Source organism: Scyliorhinus canicula, chromosome 24, assembly GCF_902713615.1.
Source record: "Scyliorhinus canicula chromosome 24, sScyCan1.1, whole genome shotgun sequence".
Taxonomy (NCBI): domain Eukaryota; kingdom Metazoa; phylum Chordata; class Chondrichthyes; order Carcharhiniformes; family Scyliorhinidae; genus Scyliorhinus; species Scyliorhinus canicula.
Window position 1 is genome coordinate 3,205,753 of NC_052169.1, and position 15,757 is coordinate 3,221,509.

Genomic DNA, 15,757 nt, shown 5'->3' on the forward strand with positions numbered 1-15,757 from the left:
TCCACGTGGTGGGTGTGATGTTGAATCAACCCTGTGTCTGTACTCACTGAGTGTCTCCACTGGAAAGAGGAAGATCATGTGTACTGTGTCCTTTATATATGGCATGGTGTAATGCCCCCCCTGTGGTAGTGTCACCTCTGTGTATCGTGAATGCCCATTGGCCGTGTCCTGTCTTACTGACCTATTGGTTGAGTGTCTATGTGTCATATCTCTGGTGCTCCCTCTAGTGTCTAGCTAGTCTACGTGTACTTACATTAACTCCTTGTGAATCAACAGTGATGCATATCACCACACACCCCACCCAAGCCCATACTTCGACCGTAACCCCTCCTAACCTTTTTCGACACTAAGGGGCAATTTAGCAATCCAACTAACCTGCATATCTTTGGACTTGGGAGGAAACCGAAGCACCCGGAGGAAACGCATGCAGACACGGGGAGAACGTGCAGACTCCGCACAGAAAGTGACCCATGCCAGGAATCAAACCAGTTTTAAGAAACTTTTCCCCCATAAATTTAGACTATCCAATTATTTTTTCCAATTAAGGGCTAATCCACCTACCCTGCACATCTTTGGGCTTGTGGGGGTGAGGCCCATGCAGACACGGAGAATGTGCGAACTCCACACGGACAGTGACCAGTGAGGCAGCAGGGCTGACCACTGCACCACCCTGACACATTTTTGTTTTAAGAAATTTTAATTGAAACTATGCTAGTTCTGCTGCTTAATGGAGATTAGCCATTTTCAGTCTCCTTCTTTCAAGCCAACTGTTAAGAGGAATTGCATGCTTTTGGAATACCCTGGAAACCCATCACCAATAACTATAAGCCTCCATTAACTTCAAACGGAAAGTGCTCCCTCTAAACATTGCTCTAAATCCAGCTCTCAAATACTTTTCTGCCATATTTAATTTCCCTGTTTTTGCATTTTCATACAAATGATTGGGAATCGCAAGAAATTCAAAACTCATTGCCACGCCAAATGCATTAAATGAATTAAAATCCTGAATGTAGTGCAAGAATAACAAAATAGGAAAGATAAAGGAAAATTTCAAAATACGTTAAAAGTGCCACATTCCAAACTAGATCCATATATTCACCCACATCAAGTGGATGTTGGAAGGATTATAGCTTGAGTGTGGTAACTACATTCCAAAGTGGCTCAGCTCTAACTGACTCACACCTCTAACTCAGGAAGTTGTTAATGTCCCAATCCATGACTTGATCGCTTAATCCAGGTAAACACATCAGTGGAGCACTAATAGACTGCTGCATTGTCAGAAGTCTTCGTTCAACAACAAAAAAATTAAACCAAGGATCATCAAAGATTTCTCTCCCATCACTCAAAATAAGTAGATCTCTGATGCAATTAATTATTGCTCTCGACCTTCCTGTGCACAAAATGGAGGCTGTGTTCAGCTATGTAACAGTGGCCGCATATTAAACTAATTAATAGTGTAGGATTCATGATATTTATTTTTGGAGATGTGAATTGTTTAAAAGAAAGTTATTTATTTGCTGGATAAAAATTGCAACCAGCCTTTTTAGGCAAATGTTATGAAAATAACATCAATAGTCCCTCAGGATCACAAAGATGCTGCAATAAATTCACTACAGTACTTTTGTTGCTCACATCGAGGTAATGGATCTCCGAAAACCCTTCCCCTTTCGAAAAGAATGTAAAACTGTCTCTCTACCCTAAAATACAAATACAAGCTAGACTGCAAACTGCTTATATCACAGGAATAAATTATTACAAATTATGTCCTGTCAAACGGAGGTCAGGAACTTCTCCATTGAAGGGCAAAAATGAGGGAGGGCTGGCAATTATATTAAAACCTCACAACTCAAGTCAAAAGCATCACTTGCTTTCTTTTGCAGGAAAGCAGCAAAGAAAACGTACAGCGCTGCATCCCATAACTGGACCAACTGGGAACAGAATTAGGGATGGCCCGCGGTGCAGTGGTTAGCACTGCTGTCTCACGGCACCAAGGACCCAGGTTCGATCCTGGTCATGTGGAATTTGCATATTCTCCCCATGTTTGCGTCAGTCTCACCCCCACAAAAAAACAAAAGATGTGCAGGGTAGGTGGATTGGCCACTCTAAATTGCCCCTCAATTGAATAAAAAAGAATTGGATCCTCTAACTTTATTTATTTTTTAACTGTGAACGGAAGCAGGAGTCTGTAAGTGCCTTGAAATCACATTATGGTCATCACAAACTTAAAGCTTGCAGTTAAACATAATGAAGACACTAACTGAAAGTCAGCAGTACAGGATAATATCCTTTGTAATAAACATTGCTTCCAAAAACACACCTAAACATTTAACAGAAAAAGCAAAATTTAACTCCATCCTGTCTTTGTGTCCTATGTAAAGAAAGCACATCAGGTTCCAACATACCAAAGACCTGGTAAATAAATGGTCAAACCACGAGTGAAACACTCATCTAGTCTCATTCATTCTTCACATCAATGCACATAAATAAATAGTTAAAGATAAATAATCTCAGCGCTTTCCACTCATGACTTAAATGCTTTTGGTTATTAAATTTCATCCTCAAGGACACAAATGACTGATAGAGATATCATGTTTGTTATCAGAAACTATATTTACCACCATTCTCTTTGTACTGAGATGGCTACATTTTGAAGAAAACTGCATAACATTCATCGCGTTGCTAATGGTTTACTGACTTTGGAAACATCCAACAATGTTCATACATTTTGGTGAAAGATCCAAATGCTCCCGTTACACCTGATCCCGATTCCATCTTCACCCAATGCCAAAGTACATTGGAGCATGAATCCTAATTGATTTTTCCTTTATTAAGCCAAGGACAAGCTGAAGGCTAACTGTCATGCCCTCTTTTCCGACATCCGTTCTCAAGCTTGTGAAAAAGCAAATATGCCAGTTTAAGAGCAATGAGCACATGGTTTAAGATTCTTTTATATTTCCTTCCTTTGAACACAAAAAAATGATTTCTGTTCCGTTCAATACTTTAGCTATTATAAATGGTAGAATATAGACCCTGCCTTCATGCTGCAAACTCAATTTCAACCATCAAACTGTCACCTCTGCTGAGGAGATTTAAACTGCTGTCTGCCTGCACATAGAGATGGACTGTCATGAATTGTGACAGCAGTAGTAAGTCATACAGATGTGCTGCTCCAAGAGTCTCAGTACATCCAGATATAGCCTGGCAGCGAAATTACATCAGGGCTGTATTCAGTGCTTTTTCTATCTCAGTCTTTGCTATCCAGAGAAAATCAAACAGGATATTTATGAGATGAGGCTATCCCAACATCTCAAAGGACAAATACTGGAATTAGAGAGTTGTTAATTTTGATCATTTTGATTTATTTTCACCTTCCTTTAAGGAAATTCTTAACCTCAGCACCCATCCAAGGTGGCAACATTTGAAATGATTAACTCATCAAAAATAGAACTCAATACATCAATGTCCGGAATAATCAGCAAGACATGCTCTTGAGCAAAATAATGCTTGGAAATGTGGCCGTTGAAAAATGTTTCTAACATCAACAATGCTAATTTCCAGGGCGGCACGGTGGTGCAGTGGTTAGCATTGCTGCCTACGGCGCTGAGGTCCCAGGTTCGGCCCCGGCCCCAGGTCACTGTCCGTGTGAAGTTTGCACATTCTCCCCGTGTCTGCGTGCGTTTCACCCCCACAACCCAAAGATGTGCCGGTTAAATGGATTGGCCATGCTAAATTGCCCCTTAATTAGAAAAAAATAATTGGGTACTCTAAATTTTTTTTAAAACAATGCTAATTTCCTACTGCTCTTTGTGTAATTAAACAATCAGCCAGTGATTTAATTGGTACATATCATATCTTGCTGCAAGACATTGATAATAGAACTAATATGCCACTTAATATAACCAGGTATTTTAGCAACAATTCTGATATTCATTAATTTAAAATGTTTTGCAAAACTTTTGAAAATCCATTATTTTTACTTTTTTCTAATTAATATTAGCGAGCAGGGAGAGAAAATACTTTCTCTGCCTCAGCGTAATTTTGCTGTTGCTTATTATTGGTTATGCACTGCAGCTCCATTTGAAGCATTCTTGCTCCATCAGAAAGCTCTTGATTCAAACATCAAGGCCGACACTGCAGGCCAGTAAATAAGGCATGCTGCAGTGCTGGAGGTGGCATCTTTCAGATGAGACATAAAACTGAGGTCCCATCTTCTCTGTCAGGTGGATATCAAAGATATCTTTGCATTATTGAGAAAAGGAGTAAGTTATCCATCCCTCAATCCACTTCACATAAAAAACACAAGATCCTCTGATTATTATAAATAACATTTCTGTTTATGGGAGCTTGCAGTGAGGCAAATTGGCTGCCACATTTTCACATTACAACAGTGGCTTCAAAAGTACTTCACTGGCGATAAAGCAGTGATGTCCACTGGTTGTGAAAGTCAATATACAAATAAAAGTCTTTCTTCTGAGGATCTATTTAAGAGGTTTTTTTTATTCCAACCACAGAAACCGAAAAACACACTGGGCCAGTGTGCAGGTAAGAGTGCAGTTCATGTGTAGTGCCTTCCCCTCCCAAATTGATGGCACTGTCTTCACCCATTATTCAAACTTTTTCAATATCTCGGACTCATTCCACAGTTTGAACAGTATTTTGAATACCTGTACCTGCTGATTTTCCCTCTCATCTAGTACTGATCATACTGTTCAAGTTATTGTCGAGCTTAGTGTAGGTTCTGAGACATCCATTAACACTAGACAGTTCAAGTATGCATGTGCCAGATACATAAATACTTAATAATCAAATAATTATTACAAAACACCCACTTTAGTGTTAGATATTGCAGTAAGTTACTCATGTTACTAATTGGAAAATAATGAGGAGTTTAATGTGTTCAATCATGTTGGAATATGCAAAGACTACACACAATTAATACATTTTATTAAAACTAATTGCAATCAAAATGCTGTGGCCTTTTTTAAACATATTGCCACGAACTGTACAAGCAACATTTTCATTTCTTATACTGACAACTCAGTTTGGAAATTAGTACTTCTGCATCATTTTATTCTATTCGTAATAATACAAAATATTCACTGATGTCTCAGATTTCCATCAGAGTTAGGATAATACAAACTTAATAGATGTTTGGCTATGATCAAAATAAGTGTTTGAAGCCCTTAACGAAAGCAAACAAAATCTGGAAAAACTTACCAGACCACGCAGCATCTGTGGAGAGAAACCAGAGTTCATGTTTCAGGTCGATGACCTTTCATCAGAACTGAAGAAGGATAGACATGTACAAATTTACGGTGGTGGGCCAGAAGCACAAAAGCAAAGGTGTGTGGCTACCATCACAGAACACGTCTCCTTTGCTCTTCCTGCTCCCTCACTCTTCTGCTTCCTCTCCCTTCCACTTAAAATTTTACTTTTCTATCTTTCTTTAGTTTTGGATGAAAGGTCAGCGACCTGAAACATTAGCTGCGGTTTCTCTCCACAGATGCGGTGTGGTCTGCCGAGTTTTCCAGCTTTTTTTGTTCCCATTTCAGATTTCCAGATTCCCCAGTATTTTGCTTGCAGCCAACACAAAAGCAGCTCAATATAACATAGAACATACAGTGCAGAAGGAGGCCATTCGGCGCATCACGTCTGCACTGACCCACTTAAGCCCTCACTTCCACCCTATCCCTGTAACACAAAAACCCTCCTAGCCCTTTTTGGTCACTAAGGGTCATGGCCAATCCACCCAACCTGCACGTCTTTGGACTGTGGGAGGAAACCGGAGCACCCAGAGGAAACCCACGCAGACACGGGGAGAACATGCAGACTCCGCACAGAGAGTGACCCAGCGGGGAATCAAACCTGGGACTCTGGCGCTGTGAAGCCACAGTGCTATCCACTTGTGGTACCGTGCTGCCCGGTAATCTAATCTTGTAATAATTCTGTGTAAAAGACTAGGTATTCTGCAGTTGGTTACGATAGTTGCCCTCAATGTCAATGGGAAAGGCGAGGGGCGAGCTGTTTAGATGCAACTATCAAGACTGCTGCACCTTATAGTCATCCACAGGCCCATGCACACAGTATGCATTTGAATATCAGACAAGGACAGATGAAGTACAAAGGAAGCAGGAAAAATTCAACAGATCTACCAGCAACTATCAGGAGAGAAACACAGTTTATGTTTTTAAATTTAGAGTACCCAATTCATTTCTTTTTCCAATTATGGGGCAATTTAACGTGACCAATCCACCTAGCTTGCACATCTTTTGGGTTGTGGGGGCGAAACCCACACAAACACGGGGAGAATGTGCAAACTCCACACGGACAGTGACCCAGAGCCGGGATCGAACCTGGTACCTCGGCGCAATGAGGCTGTAATGCTAACCCACTGTGCCACCGTGCTGCCCGAGGAGAGAAACACAGTTAACATTTTGAATCTGGACCCTTCTTTGTACCCAGGCTCGAAACGCTGATTCTGTTTCTCTCCTGATAGATGGTGGCAGACGTTCTCAGTTTTTCTGGTTTCCTCTTGTTCTCATTTCAAATTCCACAATACACAGTATTTTCCTCATTTTAGGACAGATCAAGGTTTGGCGTTGATGTTGTTCACAAACAAATTTGTCTTTTAGCATGCATAGTCCAGATCAACACATGAAAACTAGCCACTTGGGTGAAATACTACAGGCAGTCAGCATTAATAGAGTAATGTCCCAAAACAGAGCAATTATTAGCTAATTTCGCATTATTTTTACAAAGCAGAACATTATCAGTCAAGACCATACCAGAGACATGACATCACAATATTTTTCCATAGTAAGGTATTCAAAAAAAATTTTTATAATGAAGTATGAATAAATTTTAACAATGCAAACATACAAAAGCCTCTTAAAGAGAGTGACAACCATAAAACTGAACATTACACTAAACACACTGGCTGTGCTCCCACCTGCCCAACAAATGTGAACTCAGAGCAATATGCTGGCCTTCAGTGCTGGCAGGCTAACAAAATACATTCCCAAAGCTGCACTTGAATTCTCCAATACCCAGATTAATCAGTAATAGGCTGATGATAGCAAATCACGTTGTTCAAACAATCGCCCCTAATGCAGAGCACTTCAGCGATACTATTAACCCAGCTAGTTTGAAATTAACAACCATGCTGAAATTTAATGGCATTAGATTGTTAGCCACAGCACTCCAAATGAAAAACATTTCTGAATTCAACGGATGACAAACTGACGTTAGTTTAATAGGATACAAGTCACTTACTGAAAATGTTTTGCTACTTTTTTCCATTTTGTTATTTTTTTCCTATTTTTTTCCATTTATATATGGATAGACTTTTAGAAATGATGTTTCATTGTTTCAAAAGAGCCTAACAATTATGTAACAAATTAACTCATCTCTTTTCGTTCTACAAATAATAAAAGATCCATCAACGTTTCTTCCCCACAACACAAATTCAACCAGCAGCAAAACCTTACCAACACCTCATCATCATATCATGCACAATGCATCACAAACCACTAACCAACAAACATTGTAACCTATTCCCCAAGCCTCAAACTTCTGAAGCATGCAGGGGCTAAATGATGTAACTCATCTTCCCCTCCCTGTGAGCTCAGCTTGTGGGCTCTTTACTGCACTCAGAAGCAATTAGTTGGCAATACATGGTCCATTATAAATGACTTAAAGGAAGTAGCATGTTTATGATCTTTTATTATTTACAAAATGTATGTACTCAGCCGGAAGCCATTCATTAAACTGTAACTGATTATAGATTGGAATGAAAAGAATTATTTGACTACAAGTTTGGGACAAATCAAGCCATCCATATACAGATCAATGATGGGTATTTAGTACATCTTTCCTGCACCCACTTTCAGAGCAATGTTCATCCACTGAACATTTCTGGATGCCCTGGTCTGGTGGTGATGACTAAAAACGTAACCTACTGAACCATCCAAGAGTGAGTATTTTGTGGTGTCTCGGCCAGGGGTGGGGGCAGGGGTGGGAGGGCTGCCATTCCGTAGGGCAGGGACTCACTTTAGGTATCTGGGGGTGCAGGTTGCCCGTAGTGGGGGAGGCTTCACAGGTACAACATCTCTAGTTTGGGGGGGGGGGGGGGGGGGGGGGGGGGGAAGAGTGAAAGCCTATCTGGCAAGGTGGGATGGTCTCCCTCTGTCACTGGTGGGTCGGGTACAGACGGTTAAAATGAGTGTGTTGCCGCGATTTCTGTTTATTTTTCAATGCCTAGCGATTTTCCTGCCAAAGGCATTTTTCAGGGAGATTGAGGGAAGGATTACCTCGTTCATATGGGGAGGGAAGGTGGCCAGAGTGAGAAAGGTGCTGCTACGGAAGGGAAGGCAGGCAGGGGGTTTGGGTCTTCCAGCAAATGTGGAGAAGGTGCGGAGCTGGGTCAGAGGGCTTGATTCCCAGTGGGTTATAATGGAGGAGAGTTTGTGCAGGGGGTCAGGACTGAAAGCACAAGCAACAGCTTTGCTCCCGATGGCTCCGGGGAAATACTCGGAGTCGGGTAATAATAGCTTCATTGAAAATCTGGAGGCAGTTTCGCCAACATTTCGGGTTGGGGCAGGGTCAAGGGAAATGCCGATTCGGGGGAATCTCAGATTTGAGCCAGGGAGGTGGGATGGGAATTTTCAGAAATGGGAAGAGAAGGGGATTAAGGCGCTAAAATATTTGTTTCTTCGGGGTCAGTTTGCGGGACTGAGGAAGCTGGAAGCGAAGTATGGGCTGGAGCAAGGAGAAATGTTTAGATACATGCAGGTTCAAGATTTTGCCAGAAAGGAGATACAGAGCTTCCCGGAGGAACCGGCCTCCACATTACTGGAGGAGGTGCTGACGACAAGGGGGCTGGAGAAGGGGGTAGTGTCAGCGGTGTACGGAGCTATTTTGGAAGAGGATAAGGCACCACTGAAAGGGATCAAAGCAAAGTGGGAGGAAGAGTTGGGAGAGGATATGGAGGAGGGGATCTGATGTGAGGTGCTCCGGAGAGTGAATGCCTCCACCCCGTGCGAGAGGTTGGGGCTGATACAGCTGATGATGGTATAAAGAGCACACCTCACAAAGGCGAGGATGAGCCAATTCTTTGAAGGAGTTGAAGATGTGTGCGAGTGCTGCGAGGGGGGCCCCCGCTAATCACATTCATATATTCTGGTCCTGTCCAAAGCTAGAGGATTACTCGAAGGAGGTTTTTAGGGTAATTTCCAAGGTGGTGCATGTGAAACTGGACCCGGGCCCCCGGGAGGCCATATTCGGGTTGTCGGACCGGCCAGGGTTGGAAACGGGTGCGGAGGCAGATATCGTAGCCTTCGCCTCGTTGATCACCCGATGGCGGGTCCTGCTGGGATGGAGAGCAGCCTCTCCACCCTGTGCCCTGGCGTGGCGGGGGGGACCTGTTGGAATTCTTGACTCTTGAGAAGGTTAAGTTTGAACTGAGGGGAAGGACAGAGGGGTTCTACAAGCCATGGGCATTATTCATTATGCACTTTCAAGAACTGGATAACATTGAACATTAGTTGGGGGGGGGGGGGGGGGCTGTGTGTATTAAGGGCGACTATGGGTAATCCTGGATCCCTTTTTGTCATTTGTTTATGTAAACAGACGGGCTAATGTTTGGGGGTTGGTGGGAGGATGGGATTGTTGTTATCGTCATGGGGATTGACATATTTGTTGCTGGTTATTGTATATTGTTGGTGGGTGTAAATTCGGGAGAAAATGTGAAAAAGGAGGAGAATAATTTAATTTTTTTTTAAACCTACACAATCATCGTTATAAATCATATATAATTCTACAGGATATATTTTGCAACAGATGACAGCACATTAGACTTTGTTTTACAGTATTCCTTCCTATTTTACTTTACAAATCTTCTCCCCCTTTCTGTTCTTTAATGTGCTGAATTATGCTCAGGCAAAATTTCACAGGCATCAGCGGAACCCCCCCCCCCAATACTCAAAAGGTGATCATTCCCCAACAAAGTCTAGACACCAAGCACTGGCAGCCAATATGGGGTGGGGGGCATCCCAGAAACCACACTAATTTTGAGCAGGGATCAGAAGACTGGGATCAGCAAAATAACTTATTTTTCTCCCTTTCCGTCAGATGCACTGAAGTAAATTGTCGCTTTCCTACAAACATTCAGATTCACATGTCGCTTTTCACATTTTCCAGAAGGCTACATGACAGTGCTTCCATATCAGCCTTTCCACGTCTTCATCAGGAACTAAATCTGCCTGCAAACTCCCTTAATAATAATAATAATCGCTTATTGTCACAGGTAGGCTTCAATGAAGTTACTGTGAAAAGTCCCCAAGTGTTGTGTTAAGGCCTCGAAGGAAAGAGCAATAACCAGAGTTTTCATTGCACAGATGAAAATCAGATTTGACCAGACTTGAGGTTTAAAATTTGAGTTTATCTGCATCACACAAAGCCACGCCAATGCCCCAAGTCGATGAGGGGTTGTAGACAGAGGTGGAGGATGCTGAGAAAAGTTAGTTTCCACGCTATGAAAATGGAAAAATTGTGCATCAACAATAAGATATACATATTTTTGAAAACAGCTTTGGGTAGATTTTACTTCCATTATCATCTGGTGATGTTGTCTTGCTGCCCATACAGTTGTACCTCTCACTTTCCATCATAACCTCTGCCAAAATTGCAATTTGTAGCATATTTTAATATGGGGCTTTTCACGATCAGTCCTGACACAAATCAGCTCTCCTGGTTTAACACATAATTTACACACACAAATTGATCTAAGGAATGTAATTTTCAAATTGAACTCTTTCCTACCACAGGGACCAATTGTGCTTACTGAAATTTGTGGGAAGCCGACTACACATCATTTATCATTTAAGAGAAGCAGAACCAAATTCAAATTCAGAGACCTTTTACTTTTGATTTATTAAGGGAGAACAGAGGTTTTCAATTGCTGCAAAACAGTCAAAGCTTCTGAAAAAGTGACTACCTTTGCAAGACTGAATCAACACACAATGCACTTTGAACTCATTCCTTCATAAGACCTCAACTGGGAAACACTTTGCCTCCTTCAATCACCAGGTTTCATCATCTAACCATAACGTATTGATTTGCTTTCATTATTTCTTAATCTATTGAACTTCAATGGTATCTTTTATTACGTACGTTTTCCCCATCTATAAAGCTTGTAAACATCGAAGTTAATGAAAGCAGCTTCTGGAATTTCAGATATAGTATTTTACATGTTGTCTGAATAGATCTGTAACGGACTAATTCAGGTTGCATCATTTAATTTTTTTAAAATATTTTATTCAATTTTTTTCAATTTTATACAGAAACAGCTAAAGAATAAATCAGTAAAAGTGTAACAAAGCCCTGCAAATCCCTCCCTACCCCTCCTCACTACTTGTCCAAAACGACCCCCGAACAGAATCTCCCCCCCCCCGCCAACACAAATTAAATGGCTGCCATCTATGGCAGAATCCCTCAATTTCTCCCCTCACGGTGTACTTAACTTTCTTGAGATTTAAGAACTCCATAAGATTCCCCCAGCCGTACTCAGACATTGGGTGGAGAGGCTTCATCCCAGGTGCCTTCGAGCAATCAGCGAGGCGAAGACCAAGACATCAGCCCCCACCCCTTTCTGCAGCTCCGACAGCCCAAATGTGACCCTCAAGGGACAGGGCTTCAAATTCAATTTGTAAAATTGCCGACATGGTGCTGAAGGAGGAGACACAGAACCCCATGAGCTTAGGACATGACCAGAATATGTGTACATGATCAGCTGGACCCCTCCCACAACGCTCACACTTATCCTCCACTCCCGCAAGCAACCTGCTCAGCCTGGATTTGGTCAAATGGGCCCTATCCTACGCATTACCTTCAACTGTATCAACCCTAAGCTCGCACATGACAATGGTGCATTCACCCTGCAGAGCCTCGAACCACACCACAACACCCCATCCTCCAGCTCCAAGCCCAACTCTTCCTTTGTAGCATGGTTTAGCGGCATTGATTGCAGGCGGTTAGTTAGCTGTGACGCAAACGGTAAATTTAGCAGCATAACTAGATTAAGATGTAATTAAACAGATTCTTGAAAGAGCAGGGATTGAGGAATGTGGTGGGTAAGGTGATCAAACTTTTTGATGGGAAGGAATAAGGTTGTCTGCCATTCGAAGCCAAAATGGGGAGAGACTATTGTTCCTCAGTCATACTGGATCTAATTCTGTTACGCTGAAAAATCAATCAAATTTAGAGGTTTTTTTTTAAAAAGATAGCAATCATTGAGAAGAGTCAAGAAGTGAGCTTTATTCAGAAAGATAACCTCTTGCTGTTCCTAAAAATGCAGCCACCTTGCAGACACATTATACAATTTTCATTGGTGTCACTAAATGGGGGGGGGGGGGGTAGCTTAATCCCTCTTTGCACATAAACCTTTGACACCGTTGTCTTAGAGGCAGTCTTAGAGGCATTAGAAGCAATCAGCATCTTTATAGGCTGCTTCATCCCATCTGGTGAAATTGGTTCATTTGGAAATTTAGAGCAGAAAATGCAGTTAAAAACAATTAAGTAATGACGCAATTTATTTTGCTGAATTATGATGCAATTACAAGAACTGCAGTCGCACATTTTTTAACACATCTGACAAATGGTATTCCACACCTCACCATCAACATATTACAATACTTGCTTATCGTCAAATATTGTCTGCATTAGGACAGAAGAAACAACTCTTTACTCAATCTGTTAATTTTTAAGAATGATTTCCAGAAAGAGAAATGCACATGGCTGCATCTTACCTCCAGTACAGGTCCCGCTCCAAGAATAATCTGCTCCACTCCACTGGCAAATCCCTTTTGGCTCAGAGCAGTCAGGTGATGGATAAGGAAATTTGTACTTTGTGTCTTTCCTGAACCACTCTCGCCTGAAATAACTATACACTGGTTCTTCTTGCGTTGCAGCATGGCATGGTATGCCACATCAGCAATTGCGTATATATGGGGTTCCAGTTTTCCCAGAGGGTGATTATCATACATTTTTACGTATTTGGGGTTGTAAATAGGAAGAAATTTGAAAGGATTTATGGCAATTAAAATCGTTCCCACATAGGTGTAGATTTTCTCTTGTTTAAACCTGTTGCGCAGGTTGTCCAGGAGTGCTTTTTCATTCAAGTCTGGTAGATTGCACAGATCATTGTAGTTTTTCTGTGGGGGCTGAGGCAAAAATCCCCGTTCCATCATTATCCTTCGCTCCTCCGTCACTCTGAGCCATGACTGCAGATTGTTATAATGAATTGAGCCATCGAGGTTTTTCTCTCGAAGCAAGAACCGATAGTCCTCGCTGCTGAAACGATTTTCCAGGGCGCTGCGTGGCCAAAGCATCATGCGCTGCACTGGGCAATCGGTTGGATTGAGAATCCACTCCTCCCCACCAAACTCCTTCACCTCTGCCAGGACGTAACATTTTGCCTTTTCTAGCTGCAATTTGTAAATTAAAGTTTCTATAACTTCTGCTGCACTAGTGTTTTTCCTTGCAGTGACAGGGCAGTAAATGGTGCATTCTGCTATATTCCCCGGGTAAACCCGCAATGTAAACTCATTATCTTCATAGCGTCGTCTTCCCCCAACATCGTGTACATTCATATTGGATCAGTTGTGCCATCAGCACCGATAGCACATCCGTACGGCAGGATTCATGGTATCAGACCTGAAACAATAACAGGGGTACAAATCACATTTTCAGCTGCACTCAAACATGCAAAATTGCATCACCACAAACACAATTCTGTAACTAAAAGAAAAGTCTTTGCACATCTACAAATAGATTTCAAAGTAACATCACAACACAAACTATATGGTATTTTGCAAGGGTCTACGTGAGTCACTGGGAACTTTTGTGACGCAGGGTGTTGGGTACATTCATAATGTAGCCAAACATTTACAGGCGAGAATCCTTCCAACACAAGCCAACAGGAGGTAACAAGAGCAGGAGAGATTCCTCATCAGCCATGTGATGGAAAGTTGGAGCCTCTACCATTACAATCCATAGCTTCAGACTGTAACATGTAAAGTACATGTTACCACAGCAATTTGGACTCCGAGCAATTCACAACACCACAAGTCAGATAGATTGATACCCTGTATTTAGGCTGTCTATCCTACAGGAGACAAATACTTAATTAGGTCACACTTCCTTGTGTCATTTTTAAAGCTGGACACCACTAATGCTTATTGGATCTTTTAGTTCAGGTCCTTGATGCTGCTGGAGGTAGAAGGTTTACCCCACAGCATGAAGAACATGATGAACGAAGTTGCTTTCCCACATGGTTCAACTGTACACATTTAGCTTGCTTGAGGATGCAGTTCAAATCAACAACTTCTCCAAGCCAACCATCAGTAAATGCACAATAAACAAACTTATCAAGAAAAATAGTAGAAAGCATCAGATTATTTGGCACATTAGTATTAACATATTTCCAGGTAGCCAAATACGCTTTAACAAGGCATAAAATTCATCTCTTCAAATTCCTCCCAGTACAACCATTTTTACAACAATGATTTCATGGTCAGCATTTGACATTTTTAAATTCCAGATTTTTATTGAATTCGGACTTTTGTTTTTATTTTAATGAATTCAACTTTCTTCAATATATTGAATTTGAATGTTACTAAACATGGGTCCCCAGAGCATTATCCTGGTTCTTTGGATTACTAGCCCAGTGATAATGCCCCTCTGCCACTGCCTCCCCACAGCCAGAGAAAACTAAATCTCATGGTAATGTGAAAGGATTGGCTGTAGCACATTCATCATCAACTGAACAAATCACGGTACTTGAAAACAAGCAACACAATTAAAATAACTAATCCAATTCCCGTACCAGCCTCCCCGGACAGGCGCCGGAATGTGGCGACTAGGGGCTTTTCACAGTAACTTCATTGAAGCCTACTCGTGACAATAAAGCGATTTTCATTTTCAATACAAACAAAATTAAATTCCAATTCAAAAATAAGACGGTGTTTATATTAGCTATCAAAATTAGAAACCGTTTTGCCAAAGTTACAGAAGATGCAGTAAGCACTTTTCTTTAAAACGTATTCTGAATACTTTGATTCACTTACTAGTCCAAGCTCAGCTTTGAAAGAATGTTATGTTTTAATGAATCCTATGTTCTATACCATGCTCTTCTCACAAAGAGAATCTTCAGTCGGCATTGGAGGCAATGCATTGAATTATTTCAGTTTCAATTTATGTAAAAAGTTCAAAAGTTACTACTCAGACTTGGCAGACATGGGGGAAAGAGACACAATTCATTTGTATAAAACCACACAAGTAAACCAGATTTTAAAATATTACTATGAAAATTGGTTTGCATTCGGTAAGATCGTGGCTGATCCAATTGTGCCCTTAACTCCACTTTCTTGCCAGTATTTCCTGACTTCCTCAATCTGAAAGGTGTTTAACTCCGCCTTGAACATATTCAATGGCCCAGCCTCGCTGTTGAAGAGAATTCCAAATACTAAATGCAAATATTGCCACAGTCCCGGAGGACCAGAGGCTGCACTCCCCTTTACATAGAAACATACAATATAAGCAGGAGGAGGCCATTCGGCCCATCGAGTCGGCCCCACAATTCATTATAATCATGGCTAGTCATCAAGTTTAACATCCTGATCCAGCCTTCCCCCTCACTTATAAGATCACCTCTCACTCTTCTAAACTATAATTCTAACTGACTTAGTCTCTCCTCATAGGA

General features: G+C 41.5%; 1 protein-coding gene across 7 annotated transcripts in view; it reads right to left on the reverse strand.

Moving 5' to 3' along the window:
• myo9aa (myosin IXAa) overlaps nucleotides 1-13,710 on the reverse strand; it is a 251,246-nt gene extending 237,536 nt beyond the window's left edge. For 6 of the 7 annotated variants that reach the window (XM_038784181.1, XM_038784179.1, XM_038784180.1 and 3 more), the window contains exon 1: nucleotides 12,804-13,710. In XM_038784181.1, coding sequence (XP_038640109.1) covers nucleotides 12,804-13,646 — 843 coding nt within the window. In that variant the 5' untranslated portion in view covers nucleotides 13,647-13,710. The remainder of the gene's footprint in view (nucleotides 1-12,803) is intronic. The other variant, XM_038784176.1, reaches the window with a different exon arrangement.
• Between the last annotated feature and the right edge of the window lie 2,047 nt (nucleotides 13,711-15,757).